At 40.2% G+C, this 12,500-nt stretch overlaps 1 protein-coding gene across 1 annotated transcript in view; it reads left to right on the top strand.

Moving 5' to 3' along the window:
- The window catches only part of LOC110165159 (cadherin-6-like), an 81,624-nt gene that overhangs the window by 30,183 nt on the left and 38,941 nt on the right, over positions 1-12,500 (top strand). Inside the window, exons 3-4 of the mRNA XM_055151234.1 lie at positions 2,825-2,944; positions 9,570-9,737. Of these exons, the coding sequence (XP_055007209.1) occupies positions 2,825-2,944; positions 9,570-9,737 (288 nt within the window). The remainder of the gene's footprint in view (positions 1-2,824; positions 2,945-9,569; positions 9,738-12,500) is intronic.

Here is a 12,500-nt window from a genome sequence, read left to right as displayed (position 1 = left end):
AGAGAGAGAGACAAATATGACAAAAAGAGAGAGAGAGAGAAGAGAGAAAAGAGAGAGAGACAAAAGAGAGAGATAGGCAAAAGAAAGAGAAAGGAGAGAGAGAGAGAAAAGAGAGGAGAGAGAGACAAAGGAGAGAGAGAAAGAGAGACAAAAGAGACAGGAGAGGAGAGAGACAAAGAAGAGAAGGAGAGAGACAAAAGAGAGAGGGAAGAGAGAAAGAGAGAAACAATGGAGAGAGAAAGAGAAAGGACAGAGAGACAGAGGAGAGAGAGTGACAAAGAAGAGAACCAGAGTGATAGACAAAAGAAAGAGACAAAGGAGAGAGAGAGAGAGATAAAAGCGAGAGAAAGAAGAGAGAGAGAAAAGAGAGACAGGCAAAGGAGAGAGAGAGAGACAAAAGTAAGAGAGAGAGAAATGAGAGAGACCAATGAGAGAGAGAGACAAAGGAGAAGATGTAGAGGGGGGAGAAGGAAAGAAGAGAGAAAGAGAAAAAAAAAGGAGAGAGAGAGAATGAAGAGAAACAAAGAAGAGAAAGAATAGAGAGAGAGAGAAGATAGAGAGCCAGAAAAGAAAGAGAGAGACAAAGGAGAAGAGTTGGAGGAGGTGTAGAGAAAGAAAAGAAGAGGGTGTAAAACGAGTGAGACTTTAAACTATAAAATCTAAAATATCAATGCTGAAGTAGCGTCGTCGTCGTCGTCTTTGTCGTTGTCGTTTTTTTCTCGTCTGTTTTCTTGGTACCAAATCTCTGGTCTCATTGTTTTTTCACGTCTATATTTAAACCAGTTTGTCATTAAATATTTCTACTCAATTAAGCCGCTCCAGAGGCTAATGAGGCGACGCCAGGACCCGCCAGGCCCCGTCAGGCCCCGCCCCCCACCGCCGCCGCCGCCCGCCAGCTAACACGTGCTAACATCTGCTAACCGCGCTCAAAAACAAAAACACAAATAGAAACAGAAGCAGAAACACGAACAAAAACAGAAACAAAAACAAAAACACAAATGAACAAAAACAAAAAACAAAACACAAAACAAAAAAACAAAACACAAAAACATAAAAACAAAAACACAAAAAAAATAAAAACAAACAAAAAACACAAACAAAACTGAAACACACAAACGAAAACAAACAAAAACAAAAACAAAACAAAATGAAACAAAATAAAAACAAAAACAACAAAACAACAAAAACACAAACAAAACACAAACAAAAAACAAAAACAAAAAAACACAAATAAAACAAAAAACAAAACAAAAAACACACAAATAACACAAAACACAAAATAAAAACACAAAACACAAACAAACAAAAACACAAAACACAAACAAAAAACAAAAAATAAAAACAAAAAAAACACAAATGAACAAAAACACAAATAAAAAACACAAAACAAAACAAAAAAAACAAAAAACACAAACAAAAACACAAACAAAACAACAAAAACAAAACAAAACAGAACAACAAAAAACACAAAAACAAAAACACAAACAAAAACACAAACAAAGAAACACAAACAAAAACAAAAAAAAACCACAAAAAAACACAAAAAAACAAACACAAAACACAAAAAACACAAACAAAACACAAAACAAAAAAAACAAAAACAAACAAAAACAAAAACAAAAACAGAAAAACACAAACAGAAACACAAACAAAAACACAAACAGAAACAAAACACAAACACAAACAGAAACAGAAACAGTCCGGGCTGAAACCAGACCTCGTCGTTTGTGGTTTCGGTCTGCGTGACTTTTAGCCCGGCGGACGCTGACAGGACGGCGGGGTTAGCGAGGGAGGCCGTCGCGGTGCCGCTCGTACGCTAACAGCAGATATACTTAGAAAAATACATTAGTGAGAATCGACCGGCCGCGGGATCGATGACGGACGAGAGAGAAAGAGCACGGACCAGAGACGCTCCGGGGAAAACTCAGGGACAGACGCCGACGCCGACGAAGACAGAACAAGAAGAAGAAGAAGAAGAAGAAGAAGAAGAAGAAGAAGCTGTTTTTAGATTCAACATTTGAGACAAAGACGGAAAAAAAAAAACAGATCAACGACTCAACGCGATTAAATCTAAGTTTAGGGAAAAGAAAAAGAGAAAAAAAAAAAACACGTGAGGGTTTTGGGAAGTGGATCGATTCTGGTTTAGTCCTGTTTTTAGTTCTGGTTTTAGTCCTGAATTTAGTCCTAGTTTAGACCTGGTTCAGTCCTGGTTTAGTCCTGGTTTAGACCTGGATTGGTCCTGGTTCAGTCCTATTTTAGACTTGGTTTAGTCCTGGTTCAGTCCTGGTTCAGTCCTGGTTCAGTCCTGGTTCCTGGTTCAGTCCTGGTTTAGTCCTGGTTCAGTCCTGGTTCAGGTCCTGGTTTAGTCCTGGTTCAGTCCTGGTTCAGTCCTGGTTCAGTCCTGGTTCAGTAGTCCTGGTTCAGAGTCCTGGTTTAGTCCTGGTTCCCTGGTTCAGTCCTGGTTCCTGGTTCAGGTTTGGTTTAGTCCTGTTTTAGTCCTGGTTCAGATGTTATAGTTTATAATTAATGTTCTGTAGGTGATTATAAACATTAATAACATGATAATAACACGGATAATTCCATGTTAATTACATGTTAATAACAGGATTCTGCATCATTTTGCGTAAAAAAACCACCAAATATTTCAGATTTTTACTGGACTCCTGAAAGTGAGTTTTTTTTCTAACCGGTCGACTTTACTTTTCTGAAAACTCGTCTCTGTGATTGTCGAAGTGTTTTGCTCGTAGTTAAAGCGGGACTTGAACCTCCAGCCTCGCCCTCAGGTGAATGACGTCATGTGACCTGTGTTCTTCTTCTTCTGCAGGTACGTCGGTGATCCAGGTGACGGCGACGGACGCGGACGACGCCACCTACGGGAACAGCGCCAAAGTGGTGTACAGCATCCTGGAGGGGCAGCCGTACTTCTCTGTCGACCCGGATACAGGTCAGACACTCACTCAGGTTTTCATTTAGGGATCTGTCGCCTGCTCGTTTCCATGGAGACGCTGTTGTTCTGTCTGGAATGTTCCACAGTGTGACATTAAGTGCATTTAGGTGCCAAAGTTTTTCTCCGTAAAACGTTTGATTCTGACGTGATGTTAGTCCTGGTTTAGCTGGTTTAGTCCTGGTTTAGCCCTGATTTTCATCCTGTTTTAGTTCTGGTTTTAGTTCTGGTTTTAGTCCCGGTTTCGTCCTGGTTTAGATTTGGTTTTAGTCCTGATATTAGTTCTGGTGTAGTTCTGGTTAAGTCCTGTTTTAGACCTGGTTTTCATCTTGATTTACTCCTGGTTTAGTCCTAGATTTAGTCCTGGTTTTAGTCCTTATTTTAGTCCTGGTTTAGACCTGGTTTAGACTTGGTTTAAAGTTGGTTTTAGTCCTGATTTTTGACCTGATTTAGTTCTGGTTTAGTCCTGGTTTAATCCAGGTTTTAGTCCTGATTTTAGACCTGGTTTAGACTTGGATTAAAGTTGGTTTTAGTCTTGATTTAGTCCTGCTTTAGACCTGGTTCAGACCTGGTTTAGTCCTGGTTTAGTCCTGGTTTAGTCCTGGTTTAGTCCTGGTTTATTTTAGACCTGGTTTAGTCTGGTTTAATGGTTTAGTCTTGATTTAGTCTTAGGTTAGTCCTGGTTTAGTCCTGTTTTTAGTTTTACCTGGTTTTAGACCTGGTTTAGTCCTGATTTAGTTGGTTTAGTCCTGGTTTAGACCTGGTTTAAATGTGGTTTAGTCCTGGTTTAGTCCTGGTTTGACCTGGTTTAGTCCTGATTTTGACCTGGTTTAGTTCTGGTTTAAACCTGGTTTAGACTTAGTTTAGTCCTGGTTTTAGTCCTGATTTTTGACCCAGTTTTAGTCCTGAGTTTAGTCCTGGTCTAGACCTGGTTTAGATCTGGTTTAGGCTTGATTCAGATCAGTTTCAGACCTGATTCAAACCTGATTTAGTCCTGGTTTAGTCCTGTTTTCATCTTTAGGACTCATGAACACGTGAGATAAATGAGGAAAAACTTTGGACCACAAGTTCTGTTTTTCACGTTTTTCAGACGATAAAAATCAGGTCCAGCGTCTTTAATAAAACTGAAAATGCTCCTCTTCTCTTCTTTTCTTTTCTTTTTTTTTACTTAATCCTTCCGTTCTCTTCCTCGTGCGTTTGAAAACCTGCGCGACACCTCTGGGTTCCTTTATTTACGGCGTCATAAAAGAGTCATTTCAAAAGCTTTTTCTCACATTTGAACACGAACCCGACGTGAGAATCTCATTTTTTATTCGCGGGAAACGGCACTTCGCTGTGACGTGTCTCTGTCGCCGCGGAAACAGAAGTGTGGAGATATTTACCGCGTTAAAATTTAATTCGGAATAAAATAAATAATGCGTCAGATTATAGAGACGCTTTTGGCACTTTTACACCAAAAAGTAAAACCGACATGAAAAAAAATAAAACAAGAAAAAAGCTTTGATTTTAGTTTATTTTTTAGGTTTTAAAAAACGTTTTCATACAAGTTTATTTTTCTGAGAAGTTTTCAGACCTCAAACTTTTACTCCAAACTGTGCCGTCCAAGGACTAAACTGGGACTAAACCAAGACTAAAATCAGCATTAAACCAGGACTAAACCAGGTCTAAATCAGGTCTACATCAGGATTACATCAGGACCAAATCAGGACTAAACCAGGACTAAACTAGGTCTAAAATCAGCATTAAACCAGATCTAAACCAGGTCTAAATCAGGTCTACATCAGGATTACATCAGGACCAAATCAGGACTAAACCAGGACTATACCAGGACTAAACTAGGTCTAAAATCAGGACTTAAACTAGGTCTAAAAAAGGTCTAAACTAGGATTAAACCAGGTCTAAATGAGGTCCAAATCAGGTCTAAACCAGGACTAAACCAGGTCTAAGCCAAGTCTAAACCGGGACTAAATCAGGTCTAAACTAGGTCTAAAAAAGGTCTAAATCAGGTCTAAACCAAGACTACACCAGGACTAAACTATGTCCAAACGAAGTCTAAACCAGGTCTACATCAGGACTAAACCAGATCTAAACTAGGACTAAACCAGGACTAAATCAGGTCTAAATTAAGTCTAAACCAGCTCTAAATGAGGTCTAAACCAGGTCTAAATCAGGACTAAACCAGGTCTAAAAACAGGAGATTAAAATGACTCAAACACACATGAATCTCTCCAAACACAAATTGTAGTGAAAAAATAAGAAGGAAACAACAAAAACTAGATTAAATTTTGTTCTTTCCTCTTTCGTCTAAATCTCAGGTATAATGATCCCTACTAACATGTTGACGTGTGTGTTTTTCTGTTAATTCTTCTCTGGACTCTGGACTTGGACTCTGGACTTGGACACGTTTAACTGCGGTGGGCGTGACACGTGTGAGTCACTCGTGCAGCTGTGAGGCGGGTGAGGCGGCTGACAGGTGCGCCCCTGTCAGATCTGCTGCGTACATCATGACCGCCGGGGCTCCACACCTGCAGCTCGTCTAAAAATAAAAATAAAAAAATACTCAAAATACTCAAAATACACGCGCGGCCGCCCAACGCAATTACTGTTGTTAGATTAGAGCTCCAGCAGGGGGCGCAAGGAAACACGTGCAGATGATTCTTTACAGTGACAAGTCCTAAACCAGGTCTGAACCAGGTCTAAACCAGGACTAAACCAGGACTAAACCAGGTCTAAACCAGGTCTAAACCAGGACTAAATCAAGTCGAAACCAGGACTAAACCAGGTCTAAACCAGGACTAAACCAGAACTAAACCAGGACTAAATTAGGTCTGAACTAGATCTGAATGACGACTAAACCAGGTCTAAATAAAAAAATAAAAAAAAAAAAAAAAAATGAGGAGCAAGGTAAAAATAATAATAATATTTTTTTTTAAAGTGAGGACCTTAGTAAAAAAAATAAAAAATAAAAAATAAATAACGGCTGTGATAAAAAAAATTTTAAAAAAAGAAAGAAATATAAAGCGAGAGCCCTGGTAAAAAAAATCTAATAAATAAATAAATTAATTAATTAAACAAAATAATAATAATAATAATAATAATAATAATAATAATAATAATAATAATAATAATAATAAAAGTAAGGACTTTGGTAAAAAAAAAAAAAAAAAAGAAGAAAAAAAAAAAAAGAAGTACCAGGACAAAAGTAAAAAAAAAATAAAATAAATAAATAAAAAGTGAGGACCACAGTAAAAAAATAAATAAATAAATAAATAATAATAATAATAATAATAATAATAATAATAATAATAATAATAATAATTTAAAAAGTGACGACCATGGTAAAAAAAAAAAAAAAAACCTGAGGACCATGGTAAAAAATAAATAAATAAATAAATAAAGAGGACTGCAGTAAAAAATAAATCAATCAATATAAATAAAAATGTGAGAACAAGTTACATAGTGCAGCTTTTCTTTACTGAATTAACCATGAGTCAGACTTGAGTAATTCATTCATTAAAATGTGTGGCTCGCCTCTCCAGAGACGTGACCTGTGACTTGAGCCGGTGTGAATCAAGAATAAGACACTTCCATTTGTGTTTCTCAGTGCAGACAGGAGCAGACAGGGGCAGACAGGAGCAGGGCAGACAGGAGCAGACAGGGGCAGACAGGAGCAGCAGGAGACAGGAGCAGACAGGAGCAGACAGGGGCAGACAGGAGCAGACAGGAGCAGACAGGAGCAGACAGGAGCAGACAGGAGCAGACAGGAGCAGACAGGAGCAGACAGGGGCAGACAGGAGCAGACAGGAGCAGACAGGAGCAGACAGGGGCAGACAGGAGCAGACAGGAAGCAGACAGGCAGACAGGGCAGACAGGAGCAGACAGGGCAGACAGGGGCAGACAGGGCAGACAGGAGCAGGACAGGGCAGACAGGAGCAGACAGGAGCAGACAGGAGCAGACAGGAGCAGACAGGAGCAGACAGGAGCAGACAGGGGCAGACAGGAGCAGACAGAGCAGACAGGAGCAGACAGGGGCAGACAGGGGCAGACAGGGGCAGACAGGAGCAGACAGGAGCAGACAGGAGCAGACAGGGCAGCAGACAGGGCAGACAGGAGCAGACAGGGCAGACAGGGGCAGCAGACAGGAGCAGACAGGAGCAGACAGGGGCAGACAGGAGCAGACAGGAGCAGACAGGGGCAGACAGGAGCAGACAGGAGCAGACAGGGGCAGACAGGGCAGAGGAGGACAAATCCAGATATAGACCTGGTCCAGACCTGGTCCACGCACATCTGGGATCAACCATGTTAGAGGCTCATCTGAAAGTGCTGAAAGAATCCAGACAGAACAAGGACTAAACCAGGACTAAACCAGGACTAAACCAGGACTAAACCAGGACTAAACCAGGACTAAACCAGGACTAAACCAGGACTGAACCAGGATTAAACCAGGACTGAACCGAGGACAGAACCAGAACTGAATCAGGACTAGACTAAACAAGGACTAAACCAGGATTAAACCAGGATTAAACCAGGACTGAACCAGGACTGAACTCGGCCAAAATCCAACCTGATCCAGGACTCAATCAGGACTAAAACAGAGCTGAACCCAAGGACCAAACCAGGACTGGACCAGGACTGAACCAGGACTGAACTGTGCCAAAAATCCAACTTAAACCAGAGCTGAACTAGGACTAAACCAGGGCTAAACCAGGACTGAATCAGAACTAACCAGGACTGAACAACGAATAAACTAGGCTCAAAATAGGACCAAACCAGGACTAACCAAGGACTGAACCAGGATTAAACCAGAACTGAACCAGGACTGAACTAGGACTAAACGAGGACTCAACCAAGGATTAAACCAGGACTAAACCAGGACTGAACCAGGACTGAACCAGGACTGAACTGGGCCAAAAATCCAACCTGAACCAGGACTCAACCAGAACTAAACAAGGACTAAACCAGAGCTGAAACAAAGCTGAACCCAAGGACTGAACTAGTACTGAATTAGGACTAAACCAGGACTAAACCAGGATTAAACCAGGACTAAACCAGGACTAAACCAGGATTAAACCAGGACTAAACCAGGACTAAACCAGGACTAAACCAGGATTAGACTAAACTAGGATTAAACCAGAAAAATAATTTACAGCATCTTCATTTAATTTTCTGAGTCTGAGTAAAATCATGAACCAAATCAAACCGAAAACTCTTAAAGCTGCACTGTGTAACTTTTCTGGCGGAGGTTATTGTTGGGACTGAAATGTTCCACACTATGGCATTAAACCTTTTTATCTTCACGGAGACCAAACCTGACCAGTCCTGGTTTAGTCCTAATTTTAGTCCTTATTTTAGTCCTGGTTTAGACCTAGTTTAGTTCCGGTTTTAGTCCTGGTTTAGTCCTGGTTTAGACCTGGTTTTAGTCCTGATTTTAGACCTGGTTTAGAACTGGTTTAGACCTAGTTTTAGTTCTGGTTTTAGTTCTGGTTTTAGTCCTGGTTTAGTCCTGGTTTAGAACTGGTTTAGACCTAGTTTAGTCCTGGTTTAGACCTGGTCTAGACCTGGTTTTAGTCCTGATTTTAGTCCCAATTTTAGACCTGGTTTAGACCTAGTTTTAGTTCTGTTTTTTGTCAAGGTTTAGTCCTGGTTTAGTCCTGGCTTAGTTCTGGTTTAGACCTGGTTTAGTCCTGGTTTAGACCTGGTCTAGACCTGATTTTAGACCTGGTTTAGAACTAGTTTAGACCTAGTTTTAGTTCTGGTTTTACTCCTGCTTTAGTCCTGGTTTGGTCCTGATTTTAGTCTTTATTTTAGTCCTGGTTTAGACCTAGTTTAGTCCTGGTTTAGTCCTGGCTTAGTCCTGGTTTAGAACTGGTTTTAGTCCTGATTTTAGACCCGATTTTAGACCTGGTTTAGACCTAGTTTTAGTTGTGGTTTTAGTCCTGGTTTAGTCCTGGTTTAGTCCTATTTTCATCCGTGACTAGAAAAGTTACAGAATGCACCTTTAGGACTCAGGCTCTGAACACATCAGATAAATGTGGAAAAACTTTGGACCAGTGCAAACCGTCTAAAAGAAACTAGTTCTGATTTTTCACGTTTTTTTCAGACGATAAAAATCAGGTCCAGCGTCTTTAAAATAACTGAAAAAACTCCTCTTCTTCTCTTCAGAACGTTTATTTTTCGAGGTATTTTTGAGCTTTAAAACCACCTGTGACTGAATAAACGAGAAGTAGAGCTGTTTACTGTCACACTGCGGAAAGTTCCAGAGTGCGCCTTTAGTAACCTGACGTCGTCTCTGTCGCCTTTCGTAACCTGACGTCGTCTGTGTCGCCTTTCGTAACCTGACGTCGTCTGTGTCGCCTTTCGTAACCTGACGTCGTCTGTGTCGCCTTTCGTAACCTGACGTCGTCTCTGTCGCCTTTCGTAACCTGACGTCGTCTGTGTCGCCTTTCGTAACCTGACGTCGTCTCTGTCGCCTTTCGTAACCTGACGTCGTCTCTGTCGCCTTTCGTAACCTGACGTCGTCTGTGTCGCCTTTCGTAACCTGACGTCGTCTCTGTCGCCTTTCGTAACCTGACGTGCGTCTGTGTCGCCTTTCGTAACCTGACGTGGTCTGTGTGCGTTGCGGCAGGTTTGATAAAGACGGCTCTCCCGGCGATGGACCGCGAGGTGAGGGAGCAGTACCAGGTGGTGATCCAGGCCAAGGACATGGCGGGACAGATGGGGGGTCTGTCCGGGACCACGACCGTCAGCATCACCCTGTCCGACGTCAACGACAACCCCCCCAGATTCACCAAAGGTACGACAGGCTGCCATTTAACACTGATTTTATTTATTTATTTTTATTTATTTCATTCATAAAGTGTAAAAAAAAGAACATCAAACATACAAGAAAAGAGTGAAGACGACAGAAAGAAAAATCGTCTTCTGTTCTCTGCCGTCTTTTCCCTTTTCCAGACAAAACATCAACACCGATAAAACTTTTTAAATCAGTGCATTTAATTTCAGTCACAATTATTCATCAGTTGCAAACAGAGATCATCACATTTATGCGCAACAAATTTATTTTCTTTTTCATACCTTCACATTGCCCTGGATTTTATGCACTACGGAAGAATTTGCCCAATTTTGGCTGTAAGAATGTTTTCATAAATATTCGTGTGCATATTTGGGAAATCTGTGCATATTTGTCTGTAGATGAGCGTAAAATAAATATTCATAAACTTTCAAATGAGTCCAGTCGTAAAGAAAATGTGCTGTGTGTATTTTATCCATCAGAATATGAACTGAAAAGTTACGACGTCAAGAATTACAAATCACAAAATAAAAATGTACAATTACGCTTTCTTCAGTGCCAATTATTCGTATCATTGTTTAAAGCAGACATGTCAAACTCAGGCCCGGGGGCCAAATTTGGCCCATGATATAATTATATTTGGCCCGTGAGATCATATCAGATCATCTGTGTTAGATCTGCCGCCGCACACAGACGGACTGTAGAGAACATTCATCCATCCAGTTTCTTTCACTTATCCGGGGCCCGGTCTAAGTAGGGACTCCCAGACTTCCTTCACCCCAGACACTTCCTCCAGCTCCTCCAGAGGGACCCCGAGTTGTTCCCAGGCCAGTCCAGAGACATAGTCCCTCCAGTGTGTCCTGGGTCTTCCCCGGGGCCTCCTCCTGGTGGAACATGAACACCTCCTGAGGGAAACGTCCAGGAGGCATCAGAACAGACGCCCGAGCCTCAACTGCTCCTCTCCACGTGGAGGAGCAGCGGCTCTACTCCGAGCTCCTCACTCTGTCTCTAAGGGAGCGTCCAGACCCTGCGGAGGAAACTCAGTTGTGCCGCTTGAATCGGTGATCTCGTCCTTTCAGTCATGACCCAGAGCTCATGACCAGAGGTTCCCACCCTCACCTATAGAAACATTATTTATTTAAAATGTTGTTATTATTTTATATTCTGCTTGTTTAAGCAAAACTATTATTAAACATTTAATTTAATAAGAAAAGGTTTAACATTACATATGTCGAAAGAAGAGAAAACATGCAGATCTTGTAGAAATTTTTTTATAAATATTTAGTTTGGCCCACGACATAGTTTCAGTTTTTAATTCTGGCCTCTGTAAATTTGAGTTGGACACAGCCAACTTTTATTTGAACTTAAAATCTTAAAAATAAATAAATAAATAAATAAATGTAAATACCACCTGGTTGTTTTTATATGTAAATTACTACTCGGTTTATATTTTTTTTTATAATTTGTCAAATTTAAGGGATTGGATACCAGCACATCCACAATAAGACAGACTGAACTAAGCACACATACAAAAAAAAAACAATAATAAAAAAATAAAAAAATAAATAAATAAATAAAATAATAATAATAATAATAATAATAATAAATAAATAAGTAAATAATAATAATAATAATAATATATATATATATTTTTTTAAGCGTTATTTTAATATTTTTTAAGCCCATAGACCGTGTAAAGAAGTGGACTGAGCGAGTGTGACGTCACCCACAGCGTTCACCTCCAGCCAAATGAAGCTCATCGAGGCAGGCAAGTTACAGAAGCAAATTCGGTGACGAGTTCAATATTAGGATTAAGAACAGAAATTTATATCAGGATAAAATGGCAAAATAAAAACACCAGGATCATGTGTCGCGGGTTAATACGAACATTTAAGACCAAAACGACGAATCTCACGGCAGCAGTTACAGAGAGAGAGAAGCGACTGTTGTTCAGGGCAGTGCTGTGTGATGTCATGTAGTACTTGAAACTGCAGCGTCCACTTTTTTTACTGGTATTTAAAGCTGTAATTTACCTAATTTGCACTAAAATTGACCAAAAAGTACGAGGAACAGAACACAAAACAGCCACAAAACAAGTTGATTATTTAAACTTTAAGCACAAACTTTTTTTTCTTTTTCACAAATTTATTTACTTAAATCGTCTAATTGTCTTTTCCGAACGTTCTGGGAGGGCATCTGGCGTTTCCCTGAAGATGTATTTTTGCATGTAGACCGCGTGGAGTCCAGGACCGGGCTCAGACCAGGACTTAAAGTGGACTAAAAAAAATAAAATAAAGCGTCCTGGACCGTCACAGTTGAAATGGGCTCTGGCTGTGTCCTACAGACGTCCTTCCCACTCGTTCTGTTCTCATTCTCTCCATCACCGGCTCCTCTCCTCCCTCACATCCTTTTGTTCTTTTCGTTTGCTCCGCTTTGGATTTTTGCCGTTCCATTTCTATTTCTTTTTTTATTTTATTTTTTATCGTTAAACCTGGATTCAGAAGGGACGAGTTTGTTGTACCTGTTGTTAAAAAGCAAAAAATAAGTTCCGTCTTCCTAAATCCGTTTGTTTTTCAGAATAAAACCAAAAATAAGAAAACGAAAAAAACAAAAACTTCTTTATTTGTCTCCAAAAAAAACAAAAAACAAAAAACAAAATGGAGAATTATACATTTCTTAATTCCCTGGTTTAAACTGTGATGCTGGACTTTTGTGCCAAATATCAGGACTGAACCAGGACTAAACCAGGACTAAACCAGGACTAAA

The sequence above is a fragment of the Boleophthalmus pectinirostris genome, unplaced genomic scaffold, assembly GCF_026225935.1.
Source record: "Boleophthalmus pectinirostris isolate CB_2022bp ecotype Guang Dong unplaced genomic scaffold, ASM2622593v1 HiC_scaffold_15, whole genome shotgun sequence".
NCBI lineage: Eukaryota > Metazoa > Chordata > Actinopteri > Gobiiformes > Gobiidae > Boleophthalmus > Boleophthalmus pectinirostris.
Note: the sequence above shows the minus strand (reverse complement) of the source record. Positions and strands in the feature narration are given on the sequence as shown.